Source organism: Falco peregrinus, chromosome 19 (genome assembly GCF_023634155.1).
Source record: "Falco peregrinus isolate bFalPer1 chromosome 19, bFalPer1.pri, whole genome shotgun sequence".
NCBI classification, from domain to species: Eukaryota; Metazoa; Chordata; class Aves; order Falconiformes; family Falconidae; genus Falco; species Falco peregrinus.
In genome coordinates, this window is record NC_073740.1 from 3,489,776 (window position 1) to 3,502,303 (window position 12,528).

The window sequence follows — 12,528 nt, forward strand, 5'->3', positions numbered from 1 at the left end:
TGCCCCGGCTGGGAGCCCTGGGGACGGCACAGGGGTCCGGCTGGGGCCCCCCACCTTGTTGTACTGGTGGGAGCAGATGCGGCAAGCGGAGCGCGGGGCTGGTTCCGCACCCCTGTGCCCCCTCAGCAGTTGAGATTTTCCTCTTCCAGAGCTGAATCCTCCCCAGCCACTGGAAGCCCACCCCCCACCCCCACAACCCTGGCTTCTCCCCCCCTGCCTGCGGGGAGCGATGCGGGATGAAGGTGGAAGCAGCCCCCCTCCTCTGTGAGCATTTATTGGTTTGCAGTGGCTGCCCGGAGCCCAGCACCCGGCTCTCCGTCCCACTGGGACCCACTGGGCGGGCAGCAGGGAGAGGGCTCGGAGCCCACGGTCCCTTGCTGTCCCTGGGGCAGGTGGGTGCCCCCCCACCCCCCACCCGGCGCTATTTGGAGGTGGGGGGACCCTGGCCGAGCTGCAGCAGGGAGTTGGTGGCGTAGTTCTGGAAGAGCGGCTGGAGGAACATGCCGACGGTGCCGAAGACGCAGACGAAGACGAAGATCCACAAGAAGAGGCGGTCGATGACCATGGCCACGTACTTCCAGTCCTCGCTCACCTGCGCGGGGCCGGGAGAGATGCTGGGTCAGGCCAGGCCCCCCGCTATCACCCGGGGCTGGACCAGGAGCTCCGCAGAGCCCCAAACCTGCTCCCTCAGCACCGCAGCTCCAGGGGCCCTGCCAGCTCGCCATGGCCCTGTGGGGCTCCCCCCACCGCCACCAGCGCTGAGCCTGGGAGACTCGTTCCCCCAGGGAGCTGAGCTGGGGGGGGCAGCAGCCCCCAGCCCTGCAGCCCCAGCCCGGCCGGTTCCGCCAAATTCTGCATCCTCACGGTGCAGCGTGGGGTCAGGCCCCCCGGGAGCCTCCCGGCTTCCAGAGCGGCGGCTGCGGGCTGGGGCTGCGGCAGGGGGCGGGGGCTGCCGGGGGTCCCGGGGGGCAGGGCCAGGCAGGGACCCCCCCCGGTGCCTGTATCCCACAGCCCTGCCCACCCTCAGCAGCCCTGCCTGCACCTCATATCCCTGCCTGCACCTCATATCCCTGCCTGCATCTCTCACAGCCCTGCCTGCATCTCTCACAGCCCTGCCTGCACCTCATATCCCTGCCTGCATCTCTCACAGCCCTGCCTGCATCTCTCACAGCACTGCCTGCACCTCATATCCCTGCCTGCATCTCTCACAGCCCTGCCTGCACCCCCATATCCCTGCCTGCATCTCTCACAGCCCTGCCTGCATCTCACAGCCCTGCCTGCACCTCATATCCCTGCCTGCATCTCTCACAGCCCTGCCTGCATCTCACAGCCCTGCCTGCACCTCATATCCCTGCCTGCACCCCACAGCGCTGCCTGCACCTCATATCCCTGCCTGCACCCCACAGTGCTGCCTGCATCTCTCACAGCCCTGCCTGCATCTCACAGCCCTGCCTGCACCCCACAGTGCTGCCCACATCTCATATCCCTGCCTGCACCCCACAGCGCTGCCTGCACCTCATATCCCTGCTGCACCCCACAGCGCTGCCTGCATCTCTCATAGCCCTGCCTGCACCCCACAGCGCTGCCTGCATCTCTCACAGCCCTGCCTGCACCTCATATCCCTGCCTGCACCCCACAGCGCTGCCTGCACCTCATATCCCTGCCTGCATCTCTCACAGCGCTGCCTGCATCTCTCACAGCCCTGCCTGCACCCCACAGCGCTGCCTGCATCTCTCACAGCCCTGCCTGCACCTCATATCCCTGCCTGCACCTCATATCCCTGCCTGCACCCCACAGTGCTGCCTGCATCTCTCACAGCCCTGCCTGCACCCCACAGCGCTGCCTGCATCTCTCACAGCCCTGCCTGCACCTCATATCCCTGCCTGCACCCCACAGCACTGCCTGCACCTCATATCCCTGCCTGCACCCCACAGCGCTGCCTGCATCTCTCACAGCCCTGCCTGCACCTCATATCCCTGCCTGCACCCCACAGCGCTGCCTGCATCTCTCAGCCCTGCCTGCACCCCACAGCACTGCCTGCATCTCTCACAGCCCTGCCTGCATCTCACAGCCCTGCCTGCACCTCATATCCCTGCCTGCACCCCACAGCCCTGCCCACCCCCCCATAGCCCTGCCCGCCCCACCCCGCCTGCCCCGTCTCACGCTCTGGTCGTCGTCCTCGCTGCGCATGTGGTCGGCGATGAAGCGCACGCCATCCACCGCCTCCTCCAGCCCGCATGCGCAGCTGGCTGTGGGGGCCGGCGCCGGCCCCTGCTGCTCCCGGTAGCCGTTGAGCCCCTCAGCCTTGGCAGCGCCGGGGTTGGTGTAGCAGGTGCAGGCGCGGGCACCGGCCCGGAGGAAGAGGGTGGCGGTGGCAGCGCGCTCCTGCGTGTGTCGGCGCTGGCGCAGGCGCTGGCGAGCGCAGTTCTGCCGCGGCTGCTTCATGAAGAGCAGCGCTGGGAGCTTGCGGAGGAAGAGGGTGCGGACCCAGGGCGGCATGGTGTGCGTGGTGGGCGAGCGGTGGTGCACGTTGAGGACGCAGACACTGGTGACGATGGAGAAGGTCACCAGCACCATGGTGAACATGAGGTACTTGCCCACCAGTGGCACGTCCAGCGAGGTGGGCGGCACGATCTTGGAGATGAGCAGCAGGAAGACGGTGAGGGCGAGCAGGACAGAGATGCAGAGCGTCATCTTCTCACCGCAGTCGGATGGGAGGTAGAAGACGAGGATGGCCAGGGAGGTGATGAGGATGCAGGGGATGATGAGGTTGATGGTGTAGAAGAGCGGCTTGCGCCGGATGATGAAGTCGTAAGTGATGTCCACGTATGTGGAGTCGTCAGGGTTCTCGTTGCGTCGTCCTGGTAGCGCCACGATATCCCACTCACCGCTGGGCGTGAAGTCATCCAGGCTGGCCACCTCGCTCTTCAGCACCAGGTCGATCTCCGTGCGGTCGTAGGTCCAGGAGCGGAACTTCATGGTGCAGTTCTGCTGGTCAAAAGGGAAGTGCTTCACCTCGATCTTGCACGCGCTTTTGTAGATGGCCGGCGGCAGCCAGAAGATGCTGCCATCATAGGAGATCACCGCGTTGGAGTAGAAGGAGACCTCGTACATCCCGTCGGCGCTGGGGCAAAGAGATGCACTGTCAGCCCTGGCCGTGCTCCAGCGGTGCGACAGCACCACCCCGAGCCCCGGGTGGGGCTGGGGGGGCATGCATGGCACACCCCCCCCCTAAAAAAAACCAACCACCTACTTGTTGTAGAGCACCACGTCGGGCAGCCAGATGTGCTTGGAGGGCAGCCGGACCTTCTTCATGTTGTCAAAGTCCTCTGGCTTCCAGGTGAGGCGGTAATCCTCCCACTCCTGCGGACAGGCAGGCTCAGCCTGGCCCTGCTGCGGGCGGGGGGGGGCCAGGGCAGGGGGCAAGGGAGTGCTCGGACAGGGGGACATGGGGGGACCCAGGGCAGGGTGCAGGGGGGTCCCCAGGACAGGGTGGACATGGAAGGGGGGGGGTGGGGCAAGGTGCAGGGGGGTCCCCAGGACAGCGTGGACATGGGGGGACCCAAGGCAGGGTGCAGGAGGGTCCTCAGGTGAGGGTGGACATGGGGGGGGGGGCAGGGGGCAGGGGGTCCCAGGGCAGGGTACATGGGTGTCCCCAGGACAGGGTGGCCACAGGGGTGCTGGGGCAGGGTGCAGGGGGTCCCAGGACAGGGTGGACATGGGGGGAGCCCAGGGCACTGTGCACGGGGGGCTCAGGGCAGGGTGCAGGGGGTCCCAGGACAGGGTGGACACAGGGGGCCCAGGGCAGGGGGCAGGAGGGTCCCCAGGACAGGGTGGCCATGGGGGGGACTGGGGCAGGGTGGCCCCAGGGGTCACAGGGCGCAGGGCTCCCACCTGGGTCAGCCAGACGTTGGTGGTCATGATCTGCTCCCGCTCGTGCTGCCGAGAGAGCGGGGCCAGTCAGCGGGGAGGGGGGCTGGGGGCAGGGGAGGGGGCTGCAGGGCCCCCCGGGGGAGGGGGGCGCAGAGCCCTGGCCCACTCACCACGCTGATGAGCTGCGCCAGGGACACCATCAGCTGCACCGTCACCAGCTCGGAGCCGTTGGTTGCCGGCCGGATCAGCTTGTTGTAGCGCGCGGGGTCCAGCAGATACTCCACCAGCCGCTCCTCCGTGTCCGTGCCCAGGCCCCCTGGGGAGGGGGGGGAGGCTGAGCCCCCCCACTGCTGGGCACGGCCCCCCCGGCGGGCTCCGGACCCCCCCCCCCCTGTGCCTGCCCGGGGGTCTGGGCCTGGCAGCCCGAGGGGGGCTGTGATGGAGGGGGGGGGGGGGCAGCCAGCACAGGCAGGGCAGGGGGGGCGAGGGGGAGATGGGGAGACCCGGGGGGGGGGGGCTGGGGGGGAGCAGCCGCGGGGGGGGCTGGGCAGGGGCTGGAGCCCTGGTGCTGCCAGGCAGGAGCCTGCTGGGTGTCCCCTCTGCCCTCTTCGCCTGTCCCTGCCCATCCCTGCCCTCCCCTGCCTGCTTCTGCTTCATCCCCTGCCCATCCCTGCCCTCCCCTGCCCATCCCTGCCCATCCCCTGCCCATCCCTGCCCATCCCTGCCCATCCCTGCCCTCCCCTGCCCATCCCCTGCCCATCCCTGCCTGTCCCCTGCCCTCCCCTGCCCATCCCTGCCTGTCCCCTGCCCATCCCTGCCTGTCCCTGCCCTCCCCTGCCCATCCTGCCCTCCCCTGCCCACCCCTGCCTGTCCCCTGTCCATCCCTGCCTGTCCCTGCCCTCCCCTGCCCATCCTGCCCTCCCCTGCACACCCCTGCCTGTCCCCTGCCCATCCCTGCCCATCCCCTGCCCTCCCCTGCCCATCCCTGCCTGTCCCTGCCCTCCCCTGCCCATCCTGCCCTCCCCTGCCCACCCCTGCCTGTCCCCTGCCCATCCCTGCCTGTCCCCTGCCCATCCCTGCCTGTCCCTGCCCTCCCTTGCCCATGCCCTGTCCTCCCCTGCCCATTCTCGACCACCCCCTGCCAGTCCCTGCCTGTCCCTGCCCTCCCCTGCCGGTCCCTGCCCGTCCCTGCCGGTCTTTGCCGCCCCTGCCTGCCCCGGTACCCCCCGCCGCAGGGTTCGGGCAGCCGGAGCCGCCGGGCCCAGCGGTGCCGCGGGAGCCGCAGAGCCCCGGGGGAACGGGGAGCCCCGGGAGCCCCGGCGGGCCGGGCCAGGGCAGCACCGGGGCCGGTACCGGCTCTGCTCCGGGTCTGTGCGCGGCCAGTACCGGACGGCCCTATGCAACAGGCGCAGCCCCGGGGCCCGGGGCCCTCCCCGCCGGTGCCGGTGCCGGTGCCCGCCTTACCCCCCTCCGCGGTACTTACGTCTGAGGGCGGCGAGGAGGCAGAGGACGCGGAGCAGCGCCATGGGGGCGGCCCGCTGCCGGTGCCGCTGCCGCTGCCGGTGCCGCTGCCGGTGCCCGGGCGCTGTCCCCGGTGCTGCCCGCGCTCTCCGCGGTGCTGGAGCCGGCGGCGGCGGCCCGGGCGGGGCGGCCCCGGGCGGGAGGCGGTGCCGGGCGCTGCGCCGGGGCCGTCCCGCGCTCCCCGCTCCGCCGCCGTCACCGCCGCCGTCAGCGGCCCCGGGGCCGCCCCCGCCCCCGCCCCCGTCGCGCCCCGGGGACACCGGGAGGGGGGGGGGCGGGGTCCCCCGAGCCTCCGCTCAGCCGGGGCCCAGCCCCCAGTCCCTGCGCGGTACCGGCGGGGGGGGGGGCCCGCGGCGGGCACCGGAGGGGGGATGGGAAGCTCCCAGGCGGGTCGCGGGCCCCCCCCGCGGCCCTACCACACACGGGGCGTCTCGGGCCCCGGGACCCCCCCGGACTTGCGGGACCCCTCAGGCCACACCGGGTCCCCCCAGACTTCGACACCCCCCCCCCCCCCGCGCCGGTGACCCCCCGTGACCCCTCCCACCAGGGGCGGGGCTCTCCCCTCCCGCTCGCCCCGCCCCTCACTCTCCGGGGCGCCTGGCTGGCGTCACTTCCGGCTCGGCACCGCCCCGCCCGGGCGTGCGAGCGCTTCCGGCGGTTGATGCCCCGCCCCTTCCGCTGGCGACGGGAGGGGTCACTTCCGGAGAGCGGGGCCGTCCCGCCGCCATCTTGGGCCGGCTCCGGGGGCTGCGGCGGCGGCGGCGGCGGAGTGGGTCCCTCCATGGGAAGATGCAGCGGGCGGGGGCGGAGGAGGCGGCGGGGGCGCAGGCGGCGGCGGGGGGGCCCGGGCGGAGCGGGGCCGAGGTGGCGGCGGCCCCCGCCGGGCGGCTCCTGAGGCGGGAGCTGCGGCTGCTCGAGTCCATCTTCCACCGGGGCCACGAGCGGTTCCGCATCGGCAGCGCCTGCCCCGACGAGATCAGCTGCGAGTTCGTCCCGGGGGCCGGGGCCCGCGCCGGGGCCTCCGCCTCCCGGGGGCCGCCACCGGGGCCCGTCCGCATCCACTGCAACATCACGGTGAGGCCCGGGGGGGGTGACACTGGCCCCGGGGGGCTCCGCGGGGCCCACCCCGGCACCGAGGGGCCCACTCCGAGCCGCTGTGGGGCGGCCGCGGCCCGTTAGAGCCCGGGGCCGTTACGGGCGGCAGGGGCTGGCCCGGCCCAAACTGGGCCCGGGGCACCGAGGGGCCGAGGCCAGGCTCAAGCGGCCGCGGGGGGAGCAGCCTCCGGGGCCCCCCCCCCCCACCTTCCCGGGGCCCCCGAGCTCAACGGGGCTCTCCGCACAGGGGAGCGTCACCCAGCAGAACAGACCCGGAGCCTTCAGCCTCGATGGGGGGTGCGGGGCGGGGCGGGGGGCAGTAGTCTCCCCTCCCTGGGGGTCCCTTCCTCCTGTCCGGAGCCTCTGCACCCCCTTTTCTGTACTTGCCCTGAGGTGGCTTTTTTAGAGGAGGGGGTCCCAGGTGACCCTGGCCGGTGATGCCTGGAGGAGGGGTTACCCACAGTCTCTGCGCCCCCTTTTCTGTGCTTGCCCCGAGATGGTTTTCTTCTGGGGGGGGTGTCCCAGGTGGCTCTTCACATCCACCCTGGCTCATCCTCACCTGGATTTTGGGGGATCCTGGTGCTGGGCCGGTTTGCAATGTGGTGCGGATCCCATCGGGCGAGGTTCAGGTGGCATCGTGGCCACAGAGGAGAAGCAGAACCGGGAAAGCCCCCGGTGTGGTGCCGATCAGGGCCAGGAGCTGGGATTTTCCCAAGGGACGACTCGGGAGCATTGTCAGCGGCTTTGCCCTGGCTTAAAGGCACCGCTTGGCCTCTGCCCCTCTGCGGGTGCTGCTGGGTCGCCTGATTCTTCTGCAGCGCTTCTGGTCCAGACCTGGTGAAGCACGAGGCCCGTGGGACGGCGTGGAACACGCTCCGTGTCCTGCCTTAACCCCCAAAGGCCCCAGTGACCGGAGGGGTGGCCATAATGTCACCACCCTCCATATTCCACCCTGGGCTTAGGGGAAGCGGCACAGAGCTGAGCCAGTTGGAGCAGGGGGTTTGTTTTGCCCTTGGCCCCGGGATTTAGCCGGAGGAGGGATACGGTCACTCGGGGGCCATTCCCCTGGTCTCTGCGGTCTGGAGGGATCTTTGGGAGATGTGGGGCTGCAGCTCCCTGTCCTGAGCTCGCTGCTCTCTTCCCTGCTGGCTGCTCTAGTGTGACGGAGGGAGCTGCAGCAGTTCAAACACCACCTTCTTGTTTCCAGGAGTCTTACCCAGCTGTTCCTCCGATATGGTCTGTGGAGTCGGACGATCCAAACCTGGCAGCTATCCTGGAGAGGCTGGTGGAAGTCAGGAAAGGAAATACGCTGGTGAGGGGGCGCTGCCTGGGGCAAGGGGAGGGGTGCCGAGAGGCTGGCTGCTTCGGGAGGGTAAAATCCTTGCTGCGTGCCTCCAGCTGCGGGGGCGCCTCTGGTCTCATAAGGATTCAGGAAATTTGGGATGAGCAGCTCTGACTTCTCTTGAGTCTGATGCTGGGGTGTGATTTTCCTCCCCTGTGTCGGCTGCTGCTTGGAGTGGGAAGGAGCGGCCTCTGAGCCTTGGCTTGCTCATTTGTGAGGGAAGGCGTTGCAGTGCTGAGGGCAGCTGAGGCTTGGCTGGGTGTGGGGGTCTCTGCACCTCTCTGACACTTGCCTGGTCTCTGGACAGCTTTTGCAGCACCTGAAGCGAATAATCTCCGACCTGTGCAAACTCTACAACCTCCCTCAACATCCAGACGTTGAAATGCTGGACCAGCCTCTGCCGGCGGAACAGGTGAGTGACCCGGGATGAGACTTTTGAAGCTCATAAAATGAGTTCCCTGGAGTTTGCTTTAGAGGTTGAGGCTTCTGTGACCCCCAAAAGAGGAATGCAGCAGGTGAGGTGTTGATCTCCTCTCCCTGGGGTGGATTCCTGTCCTGGGTGATGCCAGCCTGCTCCATTGGGCCTCAGTGCTGTTTAGCTGCTCTGGTGTGGGTTCCTGTAAAGGTTCTGGGCTTCACTCTGCTTTTAACTTGGTGGTTCTTGTAAATCCCTGTTTAACCTTTCCTCAGAAGTGTCTGGGAAGGCAGGAGAGCATTGCCCCAGGAAGCTGAAGGTGCAATCTCTTGTCTCTGTCCTTTTGTCCCCGCAGAGCGTGCAGGAAGAGGTGTCCTCTGAAGAGGAAGATGAAGAGATGCCAGAGGTAAGTGCTGCCTCGCTGCGTTGAGGAAGTACGCCAGAGAGCTGAGCGCAGGGAGATGCCCGCGGAAAGGTGCGAGGGCACAGGGATTGTGTCTGGGAGGAGCTTGGGGAGTCCAGGCAGGGAAAAGTTTGGCACAGAGTCGAGATTGTTCTCAGCATTTTGCTGCTGTGGACCCAGGTGCTGAGCCACGGGTGGGAGCAACCTGTTCACAAACCACAGGGGCCTGCAGCAGCCAAGAGGTGTAGCTGTAGCCTCCAAAGGCATCCAGACGAGCTGAGAGCGGAGCCTCTTGGACAACTCTCTCTGCTCATGCTGCTGTGCTCTAGAGCCTGAAATTTACTCACGAGTGATGGGATTTCCGGGGTGCCGTCTCTGGTGGGGAAATCACACCGTGAAAACGGGACTCCCGCAGAGAGGATTAAGGTAGGGTGGCTGGGCATGTGAGCGAGCTAATTGGCAGGAGCAGCAGAGGCAGCCATCGTTTACTGCAGGCTGAGAATATCATGCTGCAAAACCTGCAGGCTTCGGTTGTTTGGTTTGCGGTTTAGAGATCTCTAGAAGTGGGTGGAATAATCTTGAATCTCCATGGTGACATTTAGCGATGCCTCACGCGCCTCTCCTGGGGTGTGAGAGGCACGGGCATCGAGTCAGCAGCACCACAGAACCTGGGGGCAGGTCACTTAGCAGCGTGCTTAGCAGTTTTGGGGGTTTAGCAAAGTTAATAGCCTGCTAAATCAAAGCTGGGTCCCCAGAGAAAATGCGGTGGCTTAAACTGGTACCGGTGTAACCTGGCATATCTGCAGACTTGCCACTTTGCGGCAAACTGGTGATGTGTGAGTCCTCATGCTCCTGTGGGCTGAAAAAGCAATCCTCAGGAGCGGAGCGTTTCCCCCTCACGCTTTCTGCTAACGCTGTGCATTGTCGTGCAGGGCCAGCACTGTCGCTCAGAGCAAAGGTTTCCTGCTGACTAGTTGGATTTGTTGGGCTGTGTCGGAAGAGCAGAGCAGCAGAGCCGTGCCCTGGTGCAGATATGCATTATGCAGGTTAATCCACTCGAGGGATTTTCTAGGAGGATCTATTTTTCCTGTGTGACAGTCTAAAAATGTCAAAGCCCTTCCAAAAATGCTGCTTATCCAGAATAGCAGCAGCTAGCCTGGAGAGGCTGAAGTAAACACTTGTTTGGAGGATTTAATAGCAGCCCTGGAGCTGGGTGCACCCACAGCCATTTGCAGGCAGCTTCCAGGTAGCTGTGGTGCTGACACAGTGCGTGGGGGGAGATCTCCGCCGTGGCCCCCATCGCTGCGACTGGCTTTTACTGGGTATTAACATCAGGCTCTGGTGGAAAGGGATGCAGGGCAGCGTCTGCCAGCAGGGTTAGGGAGAGTGGCAGGGCATGCAGCGCGGTGCTGAGCTGAGCTACAAAGAGCTTCCAGACACGCTGTGAAACGTCACCTCTTTTGGAGGGGAGGATGTCCCAGGCCACTGAATTTCCTGTGTGAGGGTCTCTTCTCCTTGTGTGACCTCTGCTCACGTTGGGTTTTGGCACGTGAAGGGGGAACGGCCCGGCCCAGCAGCGCCGCACCCGGTACCTGTGCTTTGTTCCAGCCATCCAGAAATGTGGCACAGGGCGGCTTGAGCCGTGTGTGTGACGAGATGCAAGTGCCCTTCAGTTAGACTGGGCTCGTGGGGGAGCGTACATAAGGTAAATGGCCAATTCTAGATGGGCATGTGTGGTGGTTTGACCTTGGCTGAGTGCCAGGTGCCCACCGAAGCCATTCCGTCACTCGTCTCAAGCAGGCAGGGGAGCGAAAATGTAATGAAAGACTCGTGGGTCGAGATAATGGCAGGGAGATCACTCAGCAATTACCATCACGGGCAAAACAGACTCGACTTGGGGAAATTAGTTTCATTTATTACCATTCAAATCAGAAAAGAACCATCTTCCCCCGCCACCCCTCCCTTCTTCCCGGGCTTAATTGCCAGTTCCTCAACCTCCTCCCCCCCGAGCAGCACAGGGGGACGGGGAATGGGGGTTACGGTCAGCTCATCACACGTCGTTTCTGCCGCTCCTTCCTCCTCACACTCTTCCCCTGCTCCAGCGTGGGGTCCCTCCCGCGGGAGACAGTCCTCCACGACCTGCTCCAGCGTGGGACCCCCGCGGGGCCACGGGTCCTGCCAGCAAACCTGCCCCAGCGTGGGCTTCCCACAGGTCACAGCCTCCTGCGGGCACCCCCTGCCCCGGCGTGGGGTCCTCCCCGGGCTGTGGGTGGGGGTCTGCTCCCCCAGGGGCCGGGGGCACAGCCTGCCTCGCCGGGGGCTTCACCTCCAGCTGCCGGGGCATCTCTGCTGCGGCCGGGAGCGCTCCTGCCCTGCCCTGGGGGTCTGCAGGGCTGCTGCTCTCACAGTCTCGCTCCTCTCTTCCCCTGATGCAGATTTATTTTATTCCCCCCACCCCCTTCTTAACGCGCCATCAGAGGCGCTGCCGCCATCGCTGCGGTGGGTCCATCTCGGAGCCGGCTGGCATTGGCTCTGTTGGATGTGGGGGGAAGCTTCTGGCAACTCCTCGAAGTCACCCCTGTAGCCCCCTGGCTACCAAACCCTTGCCAGCAAACCCAGTACAGCATGAGATTTGGAAGGGAAGAACCCAGCTAACAAAGAGCTTGTACAAGCCCGATTTAACTCTGGAAAGGGAATCGTGCCGCTCTGCCGGCTGCCTTTGGTAAGGGAGGGCAGCGGGGGCCCAGTGCCGGAAACCTTTTTGCTGAGCGTGCCCAGGTCTGGTGTCTTCCACCCGGTTTGTGCCTCGGATCAGGGCTTGGGAGGGGAAGGAGCACCAGGAATCCTTCCTGGTCCAGGGCAGCTTCCATCTGCAGTGCTTGGAGCAGGGAGGAGCGAAGACACGTCTCCCACTAGCTCTCCTCTCGCCTTCCCAGGACACCGAGGACTTGGACCACTATGAGATGAAAGAGGAAGAGCCGGCAGATGGGAAGAAGACAGAGGATGAAGGCATTGGGAAGGAAAACCTCGCCATTTTAGAGAAAATAAAAAAGAACCAGAGGCAAGATTACTTAAATGTACGTGTCACCGGGCGGGTGGGTGGGTTGGGGAAGCAGAGGGACCCAAGGGTGACAGCAGCAGAGGGACCCAAGGGTGACAGCAGCAGAGGCACCCGCTCACCCTGAGTTGGAGGGGCTGTCCCCGGCCAGAGGTGCAGCGGTGGCTCTTCGGGGCTGGCGTGGCTGATGCAGGGGGCTGCCAACTGCCTCCGCAGCTCGGGGAAATGCGTGAGCCTCGGGTAGCGTTGGTGCTACGTGGGGCAGCCTTCCTGTAGCGAGATCTGGGGGTCCCCTCTGCTCCCGGCAGCCGCACCTCGCTGCGGGCTGTGGAGGCGGCTGGTGGGTTGTGCTTTTTTTATACTCCTGGGCTGAGATTCTTAGAGCTGAGAGGGCATGGAGGCATTCCTGCTGCAGCTCTGCTGCCTGGGGCGGCGTGTTTGGAGCAAGGGAAGTTCTTGTAGGGGGAAAGGGGAAGACTGAGAGGTGGGGGGCACGGTAAGGTCTAGTTTAGGGGCCAGGTGGGAGTTCTGGCTCGGGTGTTGGCCTCGTAGAGCAACAGCCGTGGTGGGTGCGGTGTAACGATGCAACTTCCCAAATTCCTCACAGGGTGCAGTGTCTGGGTCTGTGCAGGCCACCGACCGGCTAATGAAGGAGCTCAGGGATATTTACCGATCACCAAGTTTCAAGGGTGGTAAGTACCACGGGGAGCTCGGGGGAAGGGGCTGCTGCTCCGCTCTTCGTGACGGGGTTTAACTCGTCGTTCCGGGTGGTACCTGATGGGCCTTAGAGCTGTCGAGCTCAGCTGGGGGGGAGGGGATCT

At 65.9% G+C, this 12,528-nt stretch overlaps 2 protein-coding genes across 2 annotated transcripts; one reads left to right on the forward strand and one right to left on the reverse strand.

Annotated features, from left to right (window-relative positions):
* Positions 1-258: 258 nt before the first annotated feature.
* On the reverse strand, positions 259-5,904 carry CHRNB2 (cholinergic receptor nicotinic beta 2 subunit). Its single transcript, XM_055791857.1, has 6 exons — positions 5,357-5,904; positions 4,044-4,189; positions 3,895-3,939; positions 3,254-3,363; positions 2,164-3,124; positions 259-592 (listed from the first exon to the last, which is right to left on the reverse strand). Exons 1-6 carry the CDS (start codon positions 5,397-5,399, stop codon positions 422-424), a joined length of 1,476 nt encoding a protein of 491 aa, XP_055647832.1. The 5' UTR covers positions 5,400-5,904; the 3' UTR covers positions 259-421.
* Positions 5,905-6,088: 184 nt separating this feature from the next.
* Positions 6,089-12,399, forward strand: UBE2Q1 (ubiquitin conjugating enzyme E2 Q1; the record flags this gene model as incomplete). Its single annotated transcript, XM_055791858.1, is given in 6 exon segments — positions 6,089-6,468; positions 7,697-7,801; positions 8,139-8,243; positions 8,602-8,652; positions 11,586-11,726; positions 12,315-12,399. Coding segments are annotated over 6 exon segments (772 nt in total), but the record flags the coding sequence as incomplete, so codon positions are not given.
* Between the last annotated feature and the right edge of the window lie 129 nt (positions 12,400-12,528).

Excerpts from the sequence above, each read along its gene's own strand:
- CHRNB2 (XM_055791857.1), bottom strand. The coding sequence starts at position 5,399 with ATGGCGCTGCTCCGCGTCCTCTGCCTCCTCGCCGCCCTCAGAC. Across the intron at positions 3,940-4,043 it reads TGGCGCAGCTCATCAGCGTG|CACGAGCGGGAGCAGATCAT; the intron begins GTGAGTGGGCCA and ends CTCTCTCGGCAG. Across the intron at positions 3,125-3,253 it reads GACGTGGTGCTCTACAACAA|CGCCGACGGGATGTACGAGG; the intron begins GTAGGTGGTTGG and ends TCTTTGCCCCAG.